Source organism: Fringilla coelebs (genome assembly GCF_963513975.1).
Source record: "Fringilla coelebs genome assembly, chromosome: 22".
Taxonomy (NCBI): Eukaryota; Metazoa; Chordata; class Aves; order Passeriformes; family Fringillidae; genus Fringilla; species Fringilla coelebs.
The window spans coordinates 8071123-8095302 of record NC_140048.1 but is presented as its reverse complement, the minus strand read 5'-3'; the positions used below and the strand labels follow the sequence as shown (position 1 = coordinate 8095302).

Sequence of the window (24180 nt, the reverse complement as noted above, 5' to 3'; positions counted from 1 at the left end):
GCAAAGAGTGAAATTATTGACTAAATCCAGCTGGAGGAATATTCACAGCAAGTTTCTGAGGAGTGCAAAACATAAGAAAATAATCCATGATTTGGGAATTAAATTTATTAAAGAGCAGAGAAGGAAGCACTGCCTTAGTCCCTCTAGTGTGCAGTGGCCAGTTATTGAGAGTAATTAGCAAGAAGGTGGCTGCAGATATTAAAAAGGCAATGTCTAATCTAATTACTTCAGCAGTAATAGTTTGTAATTGTGCACCTGACATAACTCCTTACACTGCAGCCAACGGACTGATCACATGGGGTTATTGGACAAAATTAGTTGCTTCTCCATCTGGGAGACAGTCACAGGCTGCATGTCCTGCTGACTGCTCCAGAAGATTTATTCAGTGAATTTTTTCTCTAGTTTGACTGCAGATCTTCAAGGTGCACAGCTCAGTGTGAGTGATCAAAGTAAAGGGTGGCAGCAATCTCCTCAAAAAGCCCCAAAGCCAGAATGTCAGACTACCTACAGTGATGTAGACAGAAGCATAAATAAAAGGCAAAAAATACCTCAGAAGGTTGCAGGGAGTTGGAGAAGTGCCCTGTGAGCACACATATGGCAACATGTCCATCTCAGAAACAAGGGGATCTGAGGGGAGAACAGGAGTTTCAGCTGCTGTTGTTGCACTTGCATGAGTAGCACAAGACAAAACACCTCCATCAACAAGAGGGAGATTTTCTTAAATTGGCTTCCAGAGCCAGAAACTGAAAATTCAGATGCCATTCAAACTTTTGAGGAGACATTTCAGTACAGGAGTATGGTGAATTGATTGGATTTTTGCATAAATTTGGATCTTCTGTACTTCTGTATGTGCTTAACTTTTTTTCATTTAAAATCATCGTATTTAAAAATCCTCAGACATTACTGCTTTAGACCTAGTAACATCTAAAGACAACTCTCTATTCAACTCTAATTTCATGATGCCCTTAATAAAGTGAAATAAGCCAAATTTGATATCAGTTGAATGCTGACTTTGGATGGGTTGTACTAGTGCCATAAAAAAAAGTATGTGACAGATGAGAAGGCACTTTTTCTGTGCTGCACCTGAAAGCATTTGTGTTCCTTTCAGCAATTTATAGTACTGCTCTATGGACTGGCGTGTCTGTGAGAAAAAGAGTGGGATATGTGTTAATGTAATCATTCTAAATGTGAAGTGTTAATAAAATGTAGATATACAGAAATTGGAGCTTCTATAAACGGACAAAATAGGCATTCCAACTATTGAACTGGAAGATAAAATGCATTAGAAGGAAAATCAGAATGACCCTAGAGATTTCAGCCCATAATGACATCCTGCCTTTTCAGTGCCCAAGGGTTTGCAGAACTCTCCTTTGGCGTTGATAACAGAAGAGGAAGCACCATTGTGTGTTGATGAGAGCTTTCTGGGGGGCACTTATGCACAATGCTGTACTGATGTGAAAAAATAGCTATTGCTGCCTCATGAGGTTGGAAAGAATCAGAAAGCACAAAAGGAAAGATAAGAAGAGCAAGATACTGCATTTGTTTGAAGGTAATGCTGGCAGTAATAGTGACAGCACTATGAAGAGGTTAAAAACCAGAAATGTCTGTCCTGTTTCTGGGTAAAAAGGAAAACATTTATCTCAGTTAAAGCTCTCACATCAGTTTTGAACTGGTTTGCTAATCCAATAGATAATGTAGTGAAACCAATTTAGCTCAATGAGGCTTCTGCTGTTGGGACAACAAAACACTTAATACGATTGCTCTGATTTTAAATACTCCCAGTCATTACCCTGGAAAAGCACTTCTCCCTAGGGGAAAACAGCACCCTGTGTGTTTGTCTTAAAGCAGAATAGATAACAAAAAGCTTATTGAAAGTTTCTGAGAATATTTTTGTTTGAGAAAAAAATCTGAAGCACCTCCCTCCTTCCCTGTTTATTACAGCAGCTTAAACCACTTGCCATGGTTGAAAGCCTGTTTGATATTAAAATAACATTGTGTGCCATATATGTTACAAACATAAAGAGCTGATTCTTCCCAGTGAAAACTGAATAAAAATTTGGCAATGAATATGTGGTTTTGGATGGATTTGGTAGATAGATGAGAAAGGCACTGTGTCTGAAATAGAATTAGAGGATCTAAGCTCCTCATTACATAATGCATCAGGGATCTGCTCTCTCCTTATACCAGCTTTGTGCCACAGCTATTTCTTTTACTAAGTCCTGCACAGTAAAAACAAATCTGAGAAGACAGTCAAGCCCAGACTGTCAGAAAATATTGTATGAACAGAACTAATCAGATGTTATTGGGAGTTCACTGTTCCATGAAAAGATTGGTCCAAAAAAGTAAATCCAAATATTCTGCATTTCTGAGACACTTTCTTTAACTCTTGCAATACTTCTGTTTCCCTTGATCCTCAGTTCTCTTTCCCTTTTTTCTTTCCTTTTAGAAAGGGGAAGAGGAAATTTTTTTTTTCTTTGGCAAAAGAACATATTAGGTAAAACTATTATAATCTTCTTGCCCAGCTATAAAAACCAGGGAGACTAAAAATCTCAATTGACAAACCTTTGTACCTTCCAATGATTATTACATAAAAGGCAAGAAACTCAATGCTGTGATAATTAAGCAGCACACTCCCACACAAACACACTCCCACACAAACACTCCCCCACACAAACACACTCTTTCCTCCCTGTTTCACTCCCTTACACTGCACACTACTAACCCCATACGTGCAATAGAGAGAAAAAGGTAGTTTAAGTCATGCCTCAAATTCTCCACACTCTTAAAGAAACTCTTTTTCCTAATTTTGGCCCAAGCATCTCTAACATAGTTGCTGGGTAACATTAGTTACTATCAAATCCAGGTTGCATTAGTTGTTCATTGGGTAAATAATCTCAATTAAGAGCAGCACAAATATCACAAAACTCCATTTTCATTCATGGGGTTACCAAGTGGAGTAGAGAGAACATTTTTCTTTCCACAGTAATAAATAATTGGCCAGCTTTGGCCAATTGGAACAGGCAGAGCTGGAAGTAGCAAAACAATATATAGGCCATTGAGCTATTCCAGTATTACAATTACTACAGCCTTAAGATTAAATAAAGACTGAGTGATGAAATACAGAGTAATCTGTAAAACATCTGGTATAATGTTCCATCCAGGCTGTTCTTCCTTTATTGCTGCATTTCTTCCAGCTTTAAACAAATACAAAATAACTATTTCTGTACATCTTTAACTAAATTTTGACGGATATATTTAAGATTATCCTACCCTCATCTTTGTGGGTGAAACTTTTGCATATACAGCTTGTATGTGCAAATATATAAAGGACAGGAGGTTCTACATTTTCTTTATCAATTGCAGCGCACATATGCATAGTACTGTAAAATCAAACAGGTTGTTTAAATATCCTGAAAAGGTAAATACAGAAGCACAAAGGTTTGGGTTTAGTTGCTTTTAAAGATGTGTAGTTTGGGCTACTCATAGAATTCTTTCTCCTCCTGGCTAATGAGGTGTCAACAAGAGAGTCAGCTTCTGGTTGCTTCTATCTTATATAAGACAGACAAGTAAGGGAGGTGTTGGCTTAAAATAGGCTTGAAACATTATTCATTTTGCCTATTTTAACACAGGCTAGAAAAACACTAATATTCAAGCCAGCAAGAAAATCTACAAAGAATTGCCATGGTGATTTCTGATATTATGTTGAATATCTGCTTTACTCCAGTTTATGTTCAAATATATTAATGCTTTGCCTTATTATTTTTATCCAAACTTTGTGGCATCTGGCCCAAATTCATTCCCACTGCACCCAAGGATTTCACTGCCAGTTATTTCAATGGAAACAATATCTAGTCTCTTGCTTGGCAAAAGAAGAGAGTAAGTAGGCTGGAGAGCAGCCTGCACATGCTGCTGGTTTGATCTGCTAAAGAGACATTCTATGGGGAGGCATTTTTATTCTAAAGTGATACAGAACTGGTTACTCACACTTCACATGCACTTCGAGATATGAGCTGTCTCTCTCAATTTCTTTGTTGTTTAGTTCGCAGTGTGAAAGCATCATTCTAATCCCTACTAAATCTTTAAAACCTTGGAAACTTGAAAGGTCTTAATATAGCTGAAGATTTTGAGTCATGGATTCAAGTACTAACAGGATACCTGTCTCCTGTCGAGGTGAAATTAGTACCGATTGCCCCTTTTTTGCAACAATTCTCTGGAAAAAGTAGCTGCCATGATGATGTTTTCATTGGAGAGTTTGGGAGGGAGGGAGGAGTTTTCTGGTCAGCCTTGCAAGAAACAGACAAGTACCTCGTGTCTGACGGCTCAAGCTGTACTTTAGATTAATGAAATCTTTAACCTAAAGATATTTTTTTTCCTTCTCAACTGATTTAAGAGTTCTCAACACCCTGAAGCACTAAATAAAGACGTACGACTTGTAAGCATCGTTTGCACACCCGTGATTCCCAGCGAGTTGCCTGGGAATCTCTTGCCATCTGCTGGAAACGTGCGGATGTACAGCCTGAAAGGAATTTACATCACTGCCGGGAAATAACAGAGAATGCTCGGAGAACTCATAACTTCGAGTCAAAAAAACAATTCACACCAGACTCCCAGGCTGCAGCAGTTGGACTACCACCATTAGATTCTTGAATAAATCACATTTTCGCTGATACAGATAATCTGTGATATGACTGGGTGTTGAAAGTAGAATTTCAGAAATGAAATATTTGGAAAAAACCAAAACCCTTTTTAGTTTTCTCTTTCTCAAACAGATTGCTTCAGATCACTGCTCTTAAAAGATCTGATACGAAAAGATTCTAATGGTGATTTTTAAAAGAACTAAAATTTTAGAGATCTCATTTACACCTGGAATCAAATCAAATCAAATAAAAAAACCTGTAGGAGCCTGTCAGCTCTTCAAATCTAGAGGTAGGTGACAGAAATATTGCAAATATTAATTTGAGGATGGCTTGGTAGATTAAAAAAGTGCCTGCCATCTGGAAAAATAAAGGGAGAATAAAAAGGAATACATTGAGGATTTACAACTTGTGTTTCAAACCAGTTACAACCTATTCAGCTAATGCACAGAGCAAAGCCAAGGTCCTCTCCAAAAACTGCCACCTGCCCAGAAGTGGGAAGCATCCACTGAGAAATTCAACTGTTTAAACAGTCTTGTAATATAATACAAACCAACCCAAAACAAGATTTCTAAAGCAACAGCATGGACAGTAAGTGACCAACTACACAACTTCTCTGCAAGATGTAAAAATATTATGGTTGAGATTTTTTTTCATCAAGCACTGAAAATATACCTGAGCTTTTCTCCTTGGTAAGTTGTGCTAGAAGAAAAAACAGCAATAAACCACACAAAACTTCAGATCAGAGTTCTGAAGAACCTTTTATCTCCCAATCCAACAGCTCAAGGATCTGAAGCATTTAATTGACATGGAGATCAAAGACTACCTTGACCTGAAAGAATTATGTTTGTAGACCTACCTTACATAATGTTCTCCATTTTACAGAGAGAAATTCAGAACACATGAAGATTTAAGGACCCACTTTGAAACCAAATTGAGAGTTCCCAATAAGATAAAATTAGCAGTGGACACACAAATAATTCTATTAAAGACTGATAAATGAAGCAATAGGTTGCATTTCCTTGGTGTCAGAGAAAAGATCTCAACAGATGGGAATACATTTTCCCCATTTACTGCTAATTAAACTAATGCCAATTATTATTTATTTGTATTTTGGAAGATTGTAGAAACACTAAAAGAAGCCTCAGAGCTACACTGCTGCCAACTGTCCAACTCACAAACCCCAAAAGCACCACAAAGGTGCTGAGAAAGTGCTAAATATGCCTGAAAAAACTTGAGGTAGGTGTACACATGGAATAGCAGAAAACCAAGGACCAATTATTTTTTTTCCATATCAAAATACAAATCATGACTGCTCAACTCCAGGTAGCCCTCCCAAAAAAATCCTAATAGTTTTTGTCTCCCTGTTTTATTTTTCAAATGTGGTGGGTCATGTTGCCCAATGGTGGGTATCAAGAAAAGCCCCAAAGCAATTCTTTTGCTCTTTCCTAAGCTGATTTGCTTAGGAAAGTTTTAAAGTACACAAGGAAAGCAGCTGTTTGGGCAGGATGAGCAGCATTTCCACTAGAGGACTCTCCGAGTTCATCATCCCACCTTCTGTGAGCAGAACACAGGAGATTCTGATTCATTCACAGTTTGGAAGCAAAATATCAAAGCATCATTAGGGAAAAACATTCAAACCCAACTTTACAAAGCATTAAACATGTCACAGACTGCCTCTTGTGGAACTCTGTTTGCTCCACCACTAATATATTGATTTTTTTCTCTCATCTGGCCAGTCTGATATTATTCCCTCTTTATTATCTCAGCTGTGATTTTCCTGCTTTAGCCACTTTGAGTGGCCCCTCCCTGGGCTGGATGCTGGATTGACACTCACCGGACATCACTGCTGGGGCTTCCTGCTGAGATTTTCTGGGAAGTAGCTCTGGCAGCTCCAGGGGAGGCAGGCAGGGCCTGTCCCATCAGCACCTGGCCTTTATCCCCTCAGCACCTCTCCCCTCAGAACATGTCCCCTCCAACTCTGTCCCCTCACATCAGTCACATCCATGTCCCCTCAGGACCTCTCCTCAGTGCTCAGTCCCCTCACACCTGTCCCCTCACAGCACTGTCCTCCCTCCCTCACACCAGTCCCCTCACACCTGATCTCCCTTACATGTTCTCTAGCCCCTCAATGCTGTCCCCTCACACATCCTGTTCCCTCATACCAGTCCCCTCACACCTGTCCCCTCACACCTGTCCGCTCAGCACAGTCTCCTCAACACAGTCCCCTCACAGCAGTCTCCTCAGTACTCAGCACTGTTCCCTCAGCACTGTCCCCTCAGCACTATCCCCTCTCACCTGTCCCCTCAGCACTGTCCCCTCAGCACTGTCCCTTTCCACCTGTCCCCTCACAGCACTGTCCTCCCTCCCTCACACCAGTCCCCTCACACCTGATCTCCCTTACATGTTCTCTAGCCCCTCAATGCTGTCCCCTCACACATCCTGTTCCCTCATACCAGTCCCCTCACACCTGTCCCCTCACACCTGTCCCCTCAGCGCTGTCCTCTCACACCTGTCCCCTCAGTACTGTCCCCTCAGCACTGTCCCCTCAGCGCTGTCCTCTCACACCTATCCCCTCACACCTGTCCCCTCAGCGCTGTCCCCTCACACCTGTCCGCTCAGCACAGTCCCTTCAACACAGTCCCCTCACAGCAGTCTCCTCAGTACTCAGCACTGTCCCCTCACAAATGTCCCCTCAGCACTATCCCGTCTCACCTGTCCCCTCAGCACTGTTCCCTCAGCGTTGTCCCCTCACATCTGTCCCCTCACACCTGTCCCCCCCCCCCCCCCCCGCCCCGCTCCCTCAGCCGCCGCTCCCTGCAGCGCCGCGCTCCCATTGGCTGCAGGTGTTCCCCCCCGCCCCCCCGCCCGCTCTGGTTGGCCGGGACGCTCCGGCTCCCCAGGTAACGGTTCCCGCGCTGCCATTGGCGGCGGGGAGGCGGGACCCGGGCGGGGATTGGCTCTCCATTGGCCGCGGCTCCCGCCCTCAGACCGCCATGTTGCCGCGGGCGCGGGGCGCTGAGCCTGGACAGCGGCTGAGGGGCGCGGGGGGCACCTGGGGCGAGACTTGAGGGGGCACCTGAGGGGACAGCGCGGCTCCTCCGCCGGCCGCCGCCGCCGCTCCCCGCCGGGGCACCGCCAGCAGAGAGGCAAAGTCCGCTTCGAAACTTCCTTGCGGGACTTTGAGCAACTTGAGGCCGCGGAGGTGTAGCCGGGCAGGGCTCGGGGAGCGGCCCTTGCGCGCCGCGGGGCCCCTGTGTGTGGGGTGGGACCGCGGCGGTCGGAGCAGGTAGGAGCCCGGTCGGTCCCGGTGGAGACCGCTCTGTGCGGTGAACTGCGGTGCCAGCCCGTCCCGAGCGACGCTGCCGCGTCCCGGCCCCTCCCCGCAGGCCGGGGCTGAGGGGGGACCCGGGTGGCGGGAGGGGCCGCGAGTTCCCCTGAGCCCCCCGGGAGGGTCGGGTGGGGGGTTCGGGAGTCTCCGCTCCCCCGGTACCTGTGGCCCGGCTTGCCCGGACAGCGGGCTTAGGGAGGTGTCTGGATACACGCATTCATGTGTGAGGCGGTAGTTTGGAATAAACAGGATGTTTGTCAGGCTCTAATCATAAAGGTATGCTAAATTGCCCCTCGGAGTTCCTCTGCTGCTTCTCTTGGGTAAATTTGTAGCTGATAGTAATTGACTGCAATGTTTTATTTACAGAAAAAAACTATTTTTAGTTACTTGATTCTTTGGGAGAAAAGAGTAAGATGCTGTGTTGATGAATAAGTAAAAACTTCTGTGGAGTATTTCAGCCAGGAGGGAGCTCTTGGATGATTTTTAAGAAAACATCCTCAAATACTTCTGTAAAGCCAAATTGTACAGGATAATTTTAAGCAATCTTATTTAATTTCTATGCAGGTCAGTGGTCTTACACATTTTCTTTTGATTTTTTTTGCTGTTCTATGTAAAGCTATTTGTGTTTCTAAAATTTGACACAACTCATTTGTTTAGCAGTGTGTATATATTCATCAATATTCTGTTTTTTTTATCTCTGCAGCTGGATTGAGAATCATCTGGAGCAGAAACAGATTTCACATGTGAAGCTCTGCAGAATCTATCTTGAATCAACTTATTTCTGCATACTTATAATTTTATATAGCTGCTAAATACAGACCATGCCTAGCAGAATGGGCTCAAAAATTGATCTGAACAAAGACTTCATCAGAGTAAAAACACACTACAGTGGGTAAGTCAGTGTGTCCTTTCCTCTGTGTTATGACCTGTCTATTTTTGAAGTGTATTGAGCAGGAGTTCGTGGTCTGACCTAGTGATAAAGTAACCAGGGCTTTGGTGGATTTGTAATTAACATCAGATCAGGCAGGTAAACTTCTGAGCTATTAAAATACCAGTCAGACTCCTGCAGCATGCTGATCAAGAAGAAAAGTTAATTTATTCTTCTCTTACAAGGGGAGAAAATGTGCATAAGTGACAAACCCGCAGTTATTGTGGGTTGGTGGATTATTGATTTCCATGGTCACAGCCAGGTTAGATCCATCTCCTGCACCCAAATGCAGTTATTACATTTTATCCTGTCTATAATCAGAATGTCATGGTCCCTTATGACTTCATTCAGTTGACAGTAAAAACAGGGAGGTTTTATTGCAGCAACATGAAATTTGAATTTTCAGGTATGTTTAATCTAATTGGCTGGCTGCCACTCTGAGGACCTTGGGAAATAATGTTGCTTTAGTCTCTCCTGTCTTCCTTCAAGGCCTGAATTTAAGGCATTTGAGGAGTGAACTATTTGGCCCAAGTAGATCTTAAAGTTGATTGGAAGTATTTAGACTGAACTTGTTGGCATTTAAGAAGTGACTTGAGTGATCATTTCTGGTGTTTTACTGCTAAATAACTAAATGTAGTTACAACTGTGCATGTTCTTACATTATGGTGTAGAAAAATGCTGGTTTGAATTAAATGTGATGTAGTTATGGAAGTCACTTCACAAAATGTATTGAAAACAAAATGCTTTTGTTTTAAACTTACCTACTTACCAGTGCCATGCAGTTTGAGGTGCTGAGTTTAGAGTTCTGGAGCAATTGAATTAATGTGGTAATGCAATGGGAGAGCTGCCTCAGCTCCGTGGGGAAGGCACTACAAGCAGCAGTAGAACTGGGTGTAAATAATTTGGGGTGGCTTGCTGGCAGGTAGTGTTGGTATAAAGTGAAAGCAGTGTGTCTGTGGAACTTGTCTGTGCACAGCTGGGGGAGGTGATAATAATTGTGTCAATGTTAGAAGTCAAGTGATTATTATTACCATGTTTTACAAGAAACTGCTGTCGTTTTTCCTGCAACACTACATTCAGTCTTTTGCATTAGCTGTGAAGTCTACAGAAGTCAGTTTACAAACAAGAATTCCAAGCTCTCTGAATTTTGTTTATGTTCTGCTGATCTAATTGTGTGAGGTAAAACTGACTCTTTTTGGCAGTGTAGCCTCTATAACTGATCATCTCAGTATCTCCACTGCACTACTGCACTCAGCTTTTGAAGAAATTTGATAGACTGCAAGAAATCCTTGATGCTGGGCAGCTTCAGAATTAGGGACCAACTGCTGAACTGAAAATAATAGTACAGATGCCTGTTAGAAATGTGAGCATGAGGAAGTTTAAAGCATGTGAGTGTTGAGTGTATCTCTGGAGGCTGAGTATCTCAGGTATTCCTGTTTCTGGGTGTGACAGAGTTCCTAACATAGCACAGTAGAAATCACTGCCAGAGTAGATTACAAAAGAAAAACTAACTGCAATAATGAACCAAGAATTACACAACTTGCCTCTGGTTTATACCTGGTTACTTGAAATCATTGGAACAGAGCAGCAGTGCAGTCTGCTTTGCTGTGGGTTATCTTGGCTCTGAGAGATGACAGGTTTGATCTGTCACTGGAATTATTTCTCTTGCTGTAACTGCTCATAGTGAACTTACTAATCATTAGCTTTTCATGTTACTGGGTAGTGTCCAGTTTCAAATTTTTTTTTAAAGTGTCCCATTGGATTGTTTAGTGATAAACAATGAATGGTTTTCACTTCCCTGTGCCCTGATTGCCTGATGTGGCTGTAGAGATGTTAAGATTAAATACAGTAAATCTCAAAGGAACATGGACATCATGGACATGAAGTTCATTCATTTACTTGTAGAATGACATCTGATATCATATTTTTAACAATTCAAGGCTGATTAGTAGTTGCCAGTTTTATTTGGAGTTTTATTTTATTTGCCAGTTTTATAGTGTGTGTAGTAGTGTTGTCTTACAGTGTATTTTCAGTTTTTGAATTTTATTTAGATACTTGTGAAAGTGTGATTGTCCATGGTTACCACAGATTTACTGCTGCCTGATTTCATGAGTGGCTCATGGTGGCAGTGCATTAAATAATGAGCTTTTAAATAATGAGCATTAAATAAATGCATTTGTTGTTCCCTTGTCTTGGGGCAAGGCATTGCACCGGCCCTCAAACATTGCTGTGAGAACCAGTTTAGTCTCTTACTTTCATAAATGCATAAAACACAACTTCTTTGACAGGGAAATGTTCTTAAACTCAACCTCACCTGACAGCTCTCAGTGTTGTGGATGATATGGATGTACAGGTTGGCAGGCAGCATATGGGTTTCTTTTGCTGTTGCTGTTATGAAGAATGATTAAGTTGCTGCTCTTTGAGAGTGCTACAGAGTATAGATTAAAGATACACTTGAAAAGGTAGCAGTGCTTTAATCTGAATTTGAAACAGTCCAGTTCTTTAAGATGATTGTTTTACAGCTTTGCTTACAGTAATTTTTCTCAGCAAAGGCAAAATGGCAAGTTATTAATCTATGCCATTTAAAATGTAAGTTGTGGAGTTTAAGTTTCTTATTTCAGTGTAGTACTGTTCAACTGCTGGCTGAAAGACATAAGTAGGCAGAATGTGTTGTATAACATTTATTCTAAAATGACTTTTCACATAGTATGGAAACAGGAAAATCATCTCAGTCATGTTGGACAACTTCTGATATATTTGCTGTGTTACACTAAGAGGGGAAAGAATTACACATGCCAGTAGCCATTAACTACAAAACAGTTTCCTAATCATCCTCTGGAAGGTTTTGGAGGTAGTGGAATGATTTAAGTTCATCTCCTGTTTCTTTTTGCACTTGTTAATTGATTTCCCAGAGTCAGTTATTTGAAAAATATTTTAAAAGTAGTAGAAAGTCTTGTTTGTATCTTCAGATTTTGTTTTGTGTAATCTTTTTTTTATTTTTCAGTATTTGACGTGCTTTGACAGGACTTGTGGACTTCCATTATATCAAAAGTTAATTGTCACAAATTCCTGAGATAATGTATAGTTTACAAAGAGAGTATTGAGTTCATGTTCTCTAAAAACTACGAAGGTAGAGTGTAAGATGCAGAATTTAAGTAAGATTTTACCTATGTTTTCCTGTAATTACATCTTTTGAGAATTCACCTAATCAAAACTTCATTTCAGACAATGTAGTGGATGTGAGGTAAAGCCTCTGTTTTAAAGGATTTTACAATAATTGAGATTTTATTTATCTCCTCATGGAAGAAGCACCTGGATTTAAAAAAAAAATTATTATGAAAGCTTCTGGTTTGTTTTTTAACAACACTTCAAGTGCTGATAATTATAATAAGGGAGCTTGGCTCACCAGAGTAAACATGCATTCAAGGCAGGTAATTAACGCATTTATTTCCTCCATCCTGAAGTATTTTTAAGTTAAGCGCTGTGAGGTGTAATCCTGCTGGCACAGTGGGAGTGTTTTATATGAGGAATGCTCATTCTGTATGACTCTGCAGCTTGCTGTCCATAGGTGGAACTGTTGGAATATGCATGTATTTTCTGATAAAAGCTGATGTCTTCATCTTCTGCAGGGACATCCTGATAACGAACTTGGATGCATCAATGAGCTATACTGAGCTCTGTGATGAAGTGCACGAGATGTGTAACTTGCAGCAGGAGCAGCCAATTACCCTCAAGTGGATTGATGATGAAGGTATTGGACTGAAATACTTCTCAGGGTTTGTTGTTCACTGTGGTACAGAGAAGGGGCATTGAGGAACTTGTATAAACAAATATCATGCTGTGGAGTTTTTTTGTTTCTAAATACCTAACTACAGAGCCCTGTCCCAGAGCAGGAAGCTCGTAGAAATGAAACTTAAGACATCAGGGTTGATTGCAGTAGTGCCTGAATTCACTTCTACAGAAGCACCTGGTCAAAGCCAGGGCCTGCAGAGCTAGAACTGAATACAGAAAGGTGGAAAAATACCAGACTGGTTTGGCTAATAGTTTTATTGTGTTTTGGTTTTTTAAATAGCTCTCTTAGCTGATAGTGTTGTTTGAGTAAATGGAATTTCAAAGTACTGACCTTGGAGGGAGGTAGCTGGTAGTCAAAGACAACTCAGCCCTTTTTAAGACACCAAGGACAAGTATTAATACTTCTAAATTTTACTCTTTATATTTTGAATACCAAGAAGGACAGAGGGACCTGTACCAACCTCAGTTTAATGGTGGTGTAATAAGAAGTAACCTGATCAGAAGGACATGGAAGATAATTACATTGCCTGTGCTTAGCTGGTTGAACTGCATGCCTGCTAATAAAGGAAGATTATTGCAGGGAAGAAGAAAACCCCCTGAGTTTTGAGTTGGAGGATTCTAAGACAGGAGTTCTGTTAAATGTTTCTTGGTCTCTCTGTTGCATTGGCTTTTTGAAGTTTACTTAAATTAAAAAGAATTTATCTAGTCTCTGTTCTAGTATTTTTATCTAGTCTTGGTTAAATACCTGTACAACCTTTCTCTAATTCCTGGGTCTGAGTGGTTGAGTTTCAGCCAATCTGCTGTGTTGGCTGTTACTGATCCTCCTGGGTTTTGTGAGTTATCCTATTTCTGCATGCAAGTGTTTCCACTTATTGCCACATGGAATTTAAGTTCATTTGACTGATTGCACAAACAGATGTTCTCTTTGAACTAACTAAAAGCAAACAATTGCCGATGGCTTAATGAATAAACAAAACCTACCAAGAGATGAAGAAAATAGATTTTCTGTTGGGCTTTTATAGTGTTTCTTTGTTTTTGACAAGATCCAAAAGGTTTGAACTATGAATAGCTCACTCATGATAAAATCCTGTAAAACATACAAGGAATATGGATTGTTGATTTGCAGTACAAATAATTCTTTTGTCTTTCATGTTGCATTGCTGCATTTATAGATCATCAACAAAGAGACGTAGCTGGGCCTGGGATTCATAATTTTACAAGATCAGAACATTTTTAAATATAAATTAAAGTTCAAATGTTGCTTGACACTGGTGTCATCACTTGGCCTGGATATCATAAGGTCACCTGTCTGCCAAGGTGTGCTGCAGGAAGGTGGCTGCTCCACAGAGGGACAGGGGTTCAGAGTGACACCCTGGCTTCTTTGCTGGCTCTCAGTGCATTGTGACGTACTGTACTTTACGTGTGTCTGCTTAAGTGGATTTATGGATTAATTATCCAGTTTTAACAAAAATAACCCTCCCAAGGTAATGCTGATAAAGTGACCACAAGCAGACATCAAGATAATGGGGGGGGGGGGGTTGATATTTAGGCATATCTGTTCACTTTCATTCTCTTGTTATCCTGTAGGATAGTTCTTCCTACTCAATTTTGATGAAATTGGAAGGAATAATTGAGTTGTTCCATTTTGGCTTTGATCAAAATGCCAGCTTAATATCAAGCGATTGAAAGAGAGGCAATACCTGAAGCTGGTACATTTTTTACTAATTGAAATTCTTCAGTTGTAAATTTGTCTGTGTGTTGTTTTTTTTTGTTAGGTGACCCCTGTACCATCTCATCTCAGATGGAGCTGGAGGAAGCATTCCGTTTGTATTGTCAGAACAGAGACCAAGGGCTGATCATTCATGGCAAGTATTGCACAGTTCAGAACCCCTGTGTGCCAGATAATCCCAACAGCTGCTTAAGTGGCAGGTTGGAGTCGCTCCCTTGTCTGTCAAATATCCTTTGTGTAGCTGCTGCCCTGGAGTTTGATGCTGAGGAAGGAAGTGGAGCTCAAAGCTGAAGCTGTTCAGGAGGCTTTGAGTTCAGCACTGCACAGATTTGTTCATGCTTTACTCCAGTATAAGCTCCTGCCAGTCTAGAACCAAATTTTGATTGCATCATTTCTCACGTAGAATTATTTAAAGGGTTCCAAAAACTGTGTGTAAATGTACTCAAGAATCAAGGAGAAAGTACTACTGAGAATCTTTTACCTTAAAAATCTAATGTTTTTGTTTTAGTTTTCCCAAGTACTCCAGAGAAACCCGGCATGCCTTGTCCAGGAGAAGATCGTGAGTACTAAAATGTTCTCCAATTCTAGCTAAACTTTTTTTTTGTCACATGGAAAAGAAATATATTAAAGCATTTTCATAATCTAGTGCTACATATGTGTGTTTCTCTTTGTTTTCTTAAAAGAATGAAAAATGTTTTACACTTTTTCAACAGTCAAATTGCATAAATCAGTGTTGCAGCAGTGTTTTAATGTTTCTGAGGATTAATGCTGGTTTTTGTTGTTGATACATTCAGAGGAAGAGACAATGGGATTTTAGATGCCTATTTGAATGTAGGCCTTTGCTTTTTTTGTGGTTCTTTTGGTTTTTTAACTTTCAGGGAAAAGAAATGATGTGCTGAAGAGGGAGATACAGCCATTTTAATAAAAAGGTTATTAATCTCTATAAAAATAATCCTGTGAGAGGTAGATAAACCTCCAGAGGAAGGACACATAATTGATATGGTTTACCTGTATTTGTAATAACCTGAACTGCACAGGGATAAAAGGATTAAATAGCTGTATAGTCAGTTCTCATTACAGAGGGATGGCATCAGGACTTTAGTTCATATCTTGGTAAATGTTAAGGAAAGGAATGGGAATAATTGGGTGCCAAAGGTACCAGATGATGCTTGGCTGCTCACAGGAGTATTAAAAAAAGCTAACTGAGGAATTTGAAGGACCTTTGCTCTTCTCTTTGAGAAATATGAGAGGAGATAAAACTAATTGCTGATAAGAGCAAGTAATACAAACTAGGAGAAAAGTACTTGGTTGATGAGGATTTACACTGACAGACTGGCTGAAGATGAGTAGTGCAGTGGTAATAGTTGTGAATGCTATTTTTAATCAGAGAAAGAATGCTAATATGCTAATAAGTTATCTATTGAGAACTTCTATGAGGATGGAGAGAGGTGAAATAAATACCAAAAAGTTAGAGTTCAAATATTATTTTCTACACTTAACTACATCTAACTACAGCAGGTGAAAGGTTGACTGTAAAAACCAGGTAAGTTTTCATGTTGATTAGGTTATTAAAATTGTCTTTTAGAAAAGAAAAAAAGAAAGTAAATGTACAACATTAATTCCTCTAATTTTCTGAACAAGGACAGCAGATAAAGGCTCTTCTACTATGATTAGAAGAGTTAAAGAAATTATCCCTGAGACACCTAATTTAATGAACTCATTAAAGGTGTAGATATTCTAATAGGAAAGTTTTTTGTGTTAATTTGTTCAAAGTTTGAGTTCTCTCAAGCCACGAGATGAGCTGCAGAAAGCAGAGCTGAGTGTGGCTCAGCTGACCTGGTTATTGTGTCTGTAGGGTATTTCTCCCTGTATGGTTTTACAGGTCACGTTGAATCACACTCAGATTGTTTAAAAATCCTGTTTAGTTGGATGTGCTTGATAAGGGATCTCTGCTCAGGTTTCTCATGGTTTCATGAGTTAATTTGATGCACATTACCTCTTTGCATCTGTGGGGCCTGCATGGAAATTTGGCCTAGTGGCCTAGGTATAACTATTTTTTGCAACAGAGCTACTGAATTGTATTTAAATTGTAATTTAGCATAGACTAATAGATTTGGTTTTGTTGCTTGTTCGCCAAAAGCCCACAACAAATATCTGCATTGCACTTGGACTGTAAGGGGATGTTAGTGGAATTGGTAATACAGTTTGTTTAAGGAACTATTTATTTTGTCAGGACTGAAATATTTGCTTTGCTTCAGAAAATATTAATCCTGTTTAAATTTCTTATTTTGTGTCTTTATCACTGTAGTTATGTTCGTAGGAAATCCCTTTAAAAGTGAGAATATTATGTAATATATGGATATGTTTTCTGGAGCATCACGTTTGCACTATAAAGGAGCTTATGAGTTTGCCTCAGGTTTTTTCCAGAGACAAATAAACAGTGAAGTAGTTGGTCTATCCAAAATGAGCTTCTACCTAAATTAGCAGTTCTAAGTGTGGATTGCTCATTTGTTACAGAACTACAGACAGTTCGAAATAGAGTTTTTAAATAAAACTATTCAATTGTGAAATAATTGCATTTCCAATCTGTTGCTCAGATGTCTCCGTGTTAGGTCATGGAGTGGCTCTTTCCAGTAGTTTGTGATCTTCTGAAGTGCAAATCTCTGTTTCTGTAGGCTTGTAGGGTTTTTCTTTCCAGCTCTTTCAGAACAATAATACTTTGGAAGAAGAGTGCAGGAATACAAACTGGAGGGTTTGCATTTACGTTGAAATTTAATTATAGAGCTGCTACCTATCCTCACCTTTGTTAAATTTGATATGGTTTTGAGATTGTACCAGCCAGCAAAGCTTGAAATAAAAGCCTGTAATGCATTAATGAAATAAACCACATGCCTAATATTTCAATTCCATTTGCATGACTTAAGGAAAGTTATTTCTGTGCTTGAAGAACCTTTGTTCTTATATTGATGTGGTGCTGTCTGTGAGACAGAATTTGCACAGTCTCCAGCATCTGCATTTGTATTGTCTCTGTATTCCTTTGCTGCTGAATTTCTGTGCTTGTTGTTGGAGCCAGCCCCAGCTCCAGAGTAAGTGCACAGCTGTGGTTACAAGCAGCCCCTCTCCCTGAGCTGGCAGTGCTGCTGGGAGGTGACAGCGTTGCTGAAACATCTCCCATCCCTTCCCAGACACTGAATGTGACCTCTCCCGGGCGTTCCCAGCATCTGCTGGACTGGAGCCTTGGGTGCTCGATCCGTGTTTCCTGATAAAGATGGCAGACTTTTAGACCAGTCCTGCATTTCACTTTTACTTTTGCAGTGGATGAGCAGTTGTTTCAGAATGGAATAAACAAGGTTGTTTCAGAGGCGTTTGGTGTGTTCTCTCCTGTGCCTCGAGGTGCCAGCGCTCCTGACAGCGCGTGTGGATGCCGGCAGCTGATTGGCAGCTTTATAACTTAGTTATTGGAGTCTCAGCTTATTTACCCTGACAGATCTTGATCTGATTTATCACTCTTGGTGCTGCAGTGCATTGTGTAACACAGCACGTCCAGCTGAACAATTCCCATCGATTTGTAGGACTTGCCTAACGGAATTGCCGGCTTTATCAGAGAAATACTTGTTTTGGTGACATCAGCTCCTTGACATCCATGCCATGTTTTAGTTGTGCCTCAGCTGCTAGCTACAGCCTCTCAAGGGAGCCAGTACCACCCGTGCCTGGATACATGAGGCAGAGATGTGAAAGGGAGAGACGGGGGTAACCAGTCTTCCATTAAATATTTGCTCTTAATGTTCGAGCTGATCCTGCCCATTGTCCTTGGTGTCTAATGGTATTCACACAGCGGCATCCGTGGAATAAAGGGAAAATGTTTCATTTCATACCTACTACATTGTAAAGAATTCCATGCTGAAGAGGCTAAAGAATAAAACCCAGTGAGTAATGCATGCTTTTTCTGTAGATTTTGTGTCATCATTGTGGTTGCTGTTGTGAGCGGCGGGCACTGACGCGGGCTGTGTGTACGTGTGCTGCAGGAGAGAAGAGAACTCAGCATTTTGGTTATGGTACAGTCGCTGTGCCTGCCACCCTCCTTTGCAGCCATGGATTGTTACAAATGCAGAGATTCCTGCTGCCTCTGTGTGTAGGGATGTGGCTGAGAGACCTCCTGGAAATACTGATAAAATTGCATTGAAAGGACTCCTGGGGAATGTATTTTAGGAGGAGAGGAACGGAAGAGTGAGTGATGCTGCTGCTGCTAATATTGGAGATTAATGAAGGAAATGTATCCCAAAAACCCTGACGGTATGTGCTCAGGGCCTGTTTATTGTAGGATTGCTGATGTAAAGGCTAACCATTTAGGAGCATCATTTTCTGAGGCCTTTTTGTTGAATTCTGCTTAGTGGATTGTCTTGATGGCTGTTTTTAATTGTGAAATACTTGTTTTGAATTAAGGGTTACTTAGTTTCTAATATTGTCAGAACAAACTGTGCTAGTTCACTTCTGCTTTACAAATAGATCTGTGTATTTAATATTAAAATTCATCTTGGGTTTGGATAGCTAGTGCCAGCAAATTTTAGGGTTGTTTTGCTGTTGGCTTCGTTAAATAGGAGAATGCAGACTAGGAGACCTTTAAATTAATTAACAGAAGAGAATGAATATGTTTTCAGTGTTTTAGCACTTATTATGTTAGTGTGATAGTTTTTATTATCTAATATTTCTGGCTGATTTTGCTGCCTTATTTTTTTCGTAATGATTACACTGTGTTGTGCATGTCTCCCTGTGCTCTTTGTTTATCTGCTCAGTATTTTAGCATTAGGTGTTTGGACTTCATTTTCCCCCCAAGCCATCTTTCTTGAAAATTTCATCATAGGCTTGAGTAAAGGTATCGTAGTAACCTAATTGTTATTGTGGGCTTTTTATTTTAGGAATAGATACTTGATTTTGCCTTATGTCCTGCCTGATACTGTGAAATAGCTTTAAAAGGCTTCTTGCTGGAGTAGTGTGGCCTGTAAATATTTTTCTAGCTCATAAGGCAGGTTTTTCCCTTCATTTGTTACTGTATTGGCAGCAGTGATTAGGTTATTCAGAGCACGTGAACCAATTTAATCCCCCAATGAAGAAAAGAACTATTGCCACCATAGAGACTGTTCTGAAGACGTAGATTGGATTGCACTGGATAATTAGGCAATTTTGAAACTGCTAGTAACCCTCTCCTGGATTTTAGTAATTGAACTGGGGGGAGGGAGGGACTGTACTATTTTAATGTAAGATATTTTTGCTTAGGATTCAAAAATAGCTGTGTCATAGTTTCTCAAGAATACCTGAAATTTCTTCCTCTGTTTTAACTGCACCACATTGGTGTCATATGTAACATATTTGAAAAAGAGACAGATTGTGAGGCAGCATAAGTGACTGAGAACAGAATTGTAGTTAAAGGTCTGGTTTGCTTATAATAATTTCATGATTTTTAATTCTAAGTAATCTCAACACTTTTCTTAGCTATGAAATGTCCAATGAAGAATAAAGGGCTGGACCTTGCTTTTTATAATTCAGGCATAAAATTATAAAGCACAAATCTGATTGTGGGATTTGAGATCTGCTCTTAATTAAAGGTGCTGGGTGTCTTAGCAGATGTTTGTGTTACAATTTATAAACTATAGACTAAAACTACAATGGACTAAGGACTGCATGGGCTGATTTTTAAGGTGTCATAGCAAATAATCTGTGTTCTTTTTTCTTTATTGCACTTCCCCTCTCCTAGCTGTTACTCAGGATGTAGTATATTAAATGCAGAAAGGATGTCACCTGGTTTCAGAAAGCTTCTCTTTGATGTAATGTCTAGTTCCTCTCCCTGTGTTATGTCTCATATCTTCTTATAAATTGGTAAATCCACTCTTGATATTCAGGCACTTGGGTAACTAAATGGGCAGGGAGGTGGTGAAGCTTTTTGATTTTGCTGGAATGAGTGAATATTTGTGGGCCTGCTAAACCCCAGTTAGGCCTGTGTGTTTCAGAAGCTTGGAAGAGCTGTTTAATCTGTAACCTCCTCATTTATACAGCCAGGGTTAATGCTATATTGTTATACTTGGGTTCTGTATAAGACTTTTGGAAGTAAGTTGCTTTATGCAAGTTCTGGGTTTTGATGTTGAACTGAGCCACAGAATTCACAGCAGAGGCCTGCAGGGCAGGTATATGGGCTCTTCAGCATTGATCTCCTGGATTTTGGAGTTGCTGTGAGAAACCAGATTGTGTGTGAGATTCTGCTGCCCATTTGGAGTGGAGGGCACCAGGAGCAAACCTTGGGAGGCCCTGATAGCAGTTGTAGCCTCTGAGGGCTTGCAGTAGTACAAATCTGGGTGGTAAATAAAGCAAAAAGCAGCAAACTTGAGGCTTGCTGACAGGGGGGCTCCCAGGAGAGGCACAGGAGAGCCCTGGGCACTGTCAGAGAAGGGTGAGCTGACTGTGCACTTCATCCTGAAACCACATGGGGAAGGAACTGCCATGGGAGTGGAAAAAGGCAAAACTGATCGTCTCAATATTGACCAGAAAGTGCCTCGTTTGTAACTCGAGTTCCATTGCTGTTTCTCCTGCCTCTGTTAGGGCTTGTCCTTGAATTGTTAGCTGGGGATGTGTTTAAAAGGAAACCAGAAGCTATTTCAAGGCAGTACTCCAGGATTTTAGTATGGCCTTTATTTTTACAATGAATTACTTCTACTGCTAATACTATTCTATGCTTCCTCTAACAATTTATGTTCTTTTCTAGTTCTCTTCAGTAAAGCAGTGCAGGTGCCCTGTGACTGGCACAAGACTTTACAAAGTTCTTTACTTTGTCAACTCTGATCCAAAGTTACTGAACTTTAATTTCAATTTCATTCCAAGAGTGTGTTTTGGAAACTTTTGGTAGTTCTGTGATGTTCAGCTTCATGTGCAGTAGCACTTTGCAGCACGAGTAGAATTGTCCAGGTAACTCTGAAATGAGGGGGAAATGGGTGGATGGGACAGGTCACAGCCAGGGGAATGTTTCAGAGCAAGAAGACAAGAGTAGGACTTCAACTTAGAAGAAGACAATTGATCAAATATTCTAAAATTAATTTTCAAATAATGTTTGATATAGGATAAGATAAATCAGTTAACCATTTTGTAAAGGACAAGAAGCAGGGAAGTGGGACTCTTCAAGCAAAATCTTCTATAATGTTTTCTCAGGGATTTGTCAGTAGCTAGCTTTTTGTTTTTTCCTTTGACCTTTTCAATAGACATGGCATAATTTGCTTTTTAAGATAAAAAAGACTAGGTGAAAACTAGATCTGACCAAGTTTTAACTGATGACACTTGAACAATGTGGGTTCAGTTCCTTCTGATTGCTGTCTCACTCAGTCACAAGAACTGGACTTCTCCCTTTCAGTTACCCACAGGTGCTCAAAGGACGAACATTTTCTTGTAATTGTGAGCTCTCAGGTCTAGGGTAAGACTCTCAGCAGATCTTAAATCCTGCAGGCTGCTGATGAGATACAGCAGAACCAAATTCCTGCAGCAGACTTCATTGGGTTGCTCCTCACTTTTTTGGTTGCTTTCTTCTGTGATTCCAGGGTGTATAAAAGACAGAGACTTTCTGTTATCAGGCTTTTATTTATAATAGAAAGTATTGTTTCATGGATGTAGTAAGATACAGAAGTTTGTTTAAGAACAAAACAGTGGCCTGAAAGTGGATGCAGATGCTACAGATTGCTTACATGTTCTGAACTGCATTTTGCTGTACTTCAGTCCTAAGAAATTAAAGAATTAAATATTTTAAATAAGTACTGGCTCAGTACTCTTTCAGCTTGATCAAACATTTTAATGCAGCTCCTAAATGATGCTAATAGAACATTAAATTCACTTTTCACTGTAGTAAATCTTTTAATGAAAGTGATTTTTATTTTGGGAGAATTAATGATGCAGTCATCAAAAGAAGCTTTTGGACTTCCTATTAACCATGCAATGCAAGTTTGGTTTTAGGGTTCATGTTACCACTGACTTTGTAACCAGAGGAGCCAACTGCACATCATGAAAGGCTGTGAATTGAAAATTGCTTAGAGAAGGGAAAATATGAACCTTTTTTCTTGCCTAAACAAAAATGTTAATCACCTTTAGAAGCATGGACTCACCACCAGTTGTCTTCTGGCCCTTTTCACAATATTCTTTCAAAATAGAGCAGCAGTTTATCCTGTGGCTGGCACAGCCTTACAAACAGCAGAAGTGTCAGCACAAGAGGCTGAGGAGGGAAGGGCATCAGCAGGTTGTGGTCACTGATGTGCCCAGAGATGCTCAGAGCCAGGACATGGTCACTGCTGGGGCAGCAGCCCCTGACTGAACTTAGTGACCATTTCTTGAGTAACACTTGGTATATTTTGTTATTTTCAAGTACATCTGATAAATTGCACATAAAATCAGACTTGTGAGTCAGAGGCTCACTGAACTGTTAGCACTGCTGTATTTGTGGCATTGTCTTTGGAGGTGTGACTTTGTCACCTTGCAGTGCCACAGAGCCATTTTAGCAGCAGGATTTGAAGGTGAGCTCGGGCATGAGGAGCACTGGGGGTTTGTGCAGTGCAGGTGGGACTCAGCTGCCCCTTCTAAGGCCCTGGGGAAGGATGTTCACCCAGCTGTGCTGCAATAAATGCTGCTGCTCTGTGGGACATTTGTTTCCTTGTTGGCTCTCCACTGATCCTATACTTCCTTGGTCATTGTTGCTGTCTTAACTGTGCTTTTTCTTCACAGACTTTGTAGTTCATTTTAGTGTCTGTTGGAAAAGAAAAGGATGGGGAGATGGTTTCCCAAGTGCTAATCAGCCTTAAATTGAATTTTAAACAGCTATCTTCTGGCCATTTCATATTTTGCAATAACTGCAAGGGGTCAAAGCATTTAATACCTCCATATTGTTAAGGATACTCTTTTCATTTTCCAACTTCAATTGTATGCAGCAGCTTATTCATAATAAAAAGAAAGGACACTTAACATCCAATGTATGTCTTAAAATTGCTTTCTGAAGCATGTAAATTGTTTCAATGTTCCTGTTTGTAGGAAATTAAATAACAGATGTTGAGCAATGTGCTATCAAAGTCTACTTTGGAATTTAGTGTCCAAAAAAGTGTTCTACCTTTATATGTAATTTCTTTATCAAGTCCAGTCTATCTGAAATGCCAGTATCAATTTCCCCCTTGTAATTCATGAGTTGGTTTTGAAAGAATGCTCACTTGTGTGCTCAGCACAACATTAAAAGAACAAAACAAAAACTGGGCATTCTGGTAGTGTCCAGCTGGCAGGCTGGGTAATTGGCCTGTAAACAAGTTGTATTAATCTCTGAGAAGTGATTTGCAGCAATAGCAAATTACCTCTGTGTTCAGGATAGGAGCAGATTTCATTAGGGCTGGATCACATAAAAGCCAGCTTTGGAATTGCATTTGGAAGTCCAAATGAAGAGGGAATAATTTTTGTGGCCATCTTACTGCCCTTCATTGGTGGAAACCAACTGTGTTGTCATTTGGAAAGGAATTGTGCCTCCTATTTTCCTCTGCTTTTCCAAGTTACATTTTTCAGCACCAAGTTCTCATCCTTTCTGTGAAGTTCTGCAGACCTTGTTATGGTATTGGGGAGTATCTTCTGTGGATAAATCATTTTGGAATTAACACTGAACAGTAGACATTGCTTGTCAGTTTATATCCACAGATAAATTTTGTTCATGTTTTTCCTTTGAGCTTTTTTCTACAATATTTTTTAAATGATGAGGAAAGAGGCC

General features: G+C 40.3%; 1 protein-coding gene across 1 annotated transcript in view; it reads left to right on the top strand.

Moving 5' to 3' along the window:
- Positions 1 to 7700: 7700 nt before the first annotated feature.
- The window catches only part of PRKCZ (protein kinase C zeta), a 40324-nt gene continuing 23844 nt past the window's right edge, over positions 7701 to 24180 (top strand). Inside the window, exons 1-5 of the mRNA XM_084220252.1 lie at positions 7701 to 7923; positions 8669 to 8857; positions 12523 to 12644; positions 14461 to 14550; positions 14923 to 14973. Coding sequence (XP_084076378.1) covers positions 8787 to 8857; positions 12523 to 12644; positions 14461 to 14550; positions 14923 to 14973 — 334 coding nt within the window. The 5' untranslated portion in view covers positions 7701 to 7923; positions 8669 to 8786. The remainder of the gene's footprint in view (positions 7924 to 8668; positions 8858 to 12522; positions 12645 to 14460; positions 14551 to 14922; positions 14974 to 24180) is intronic.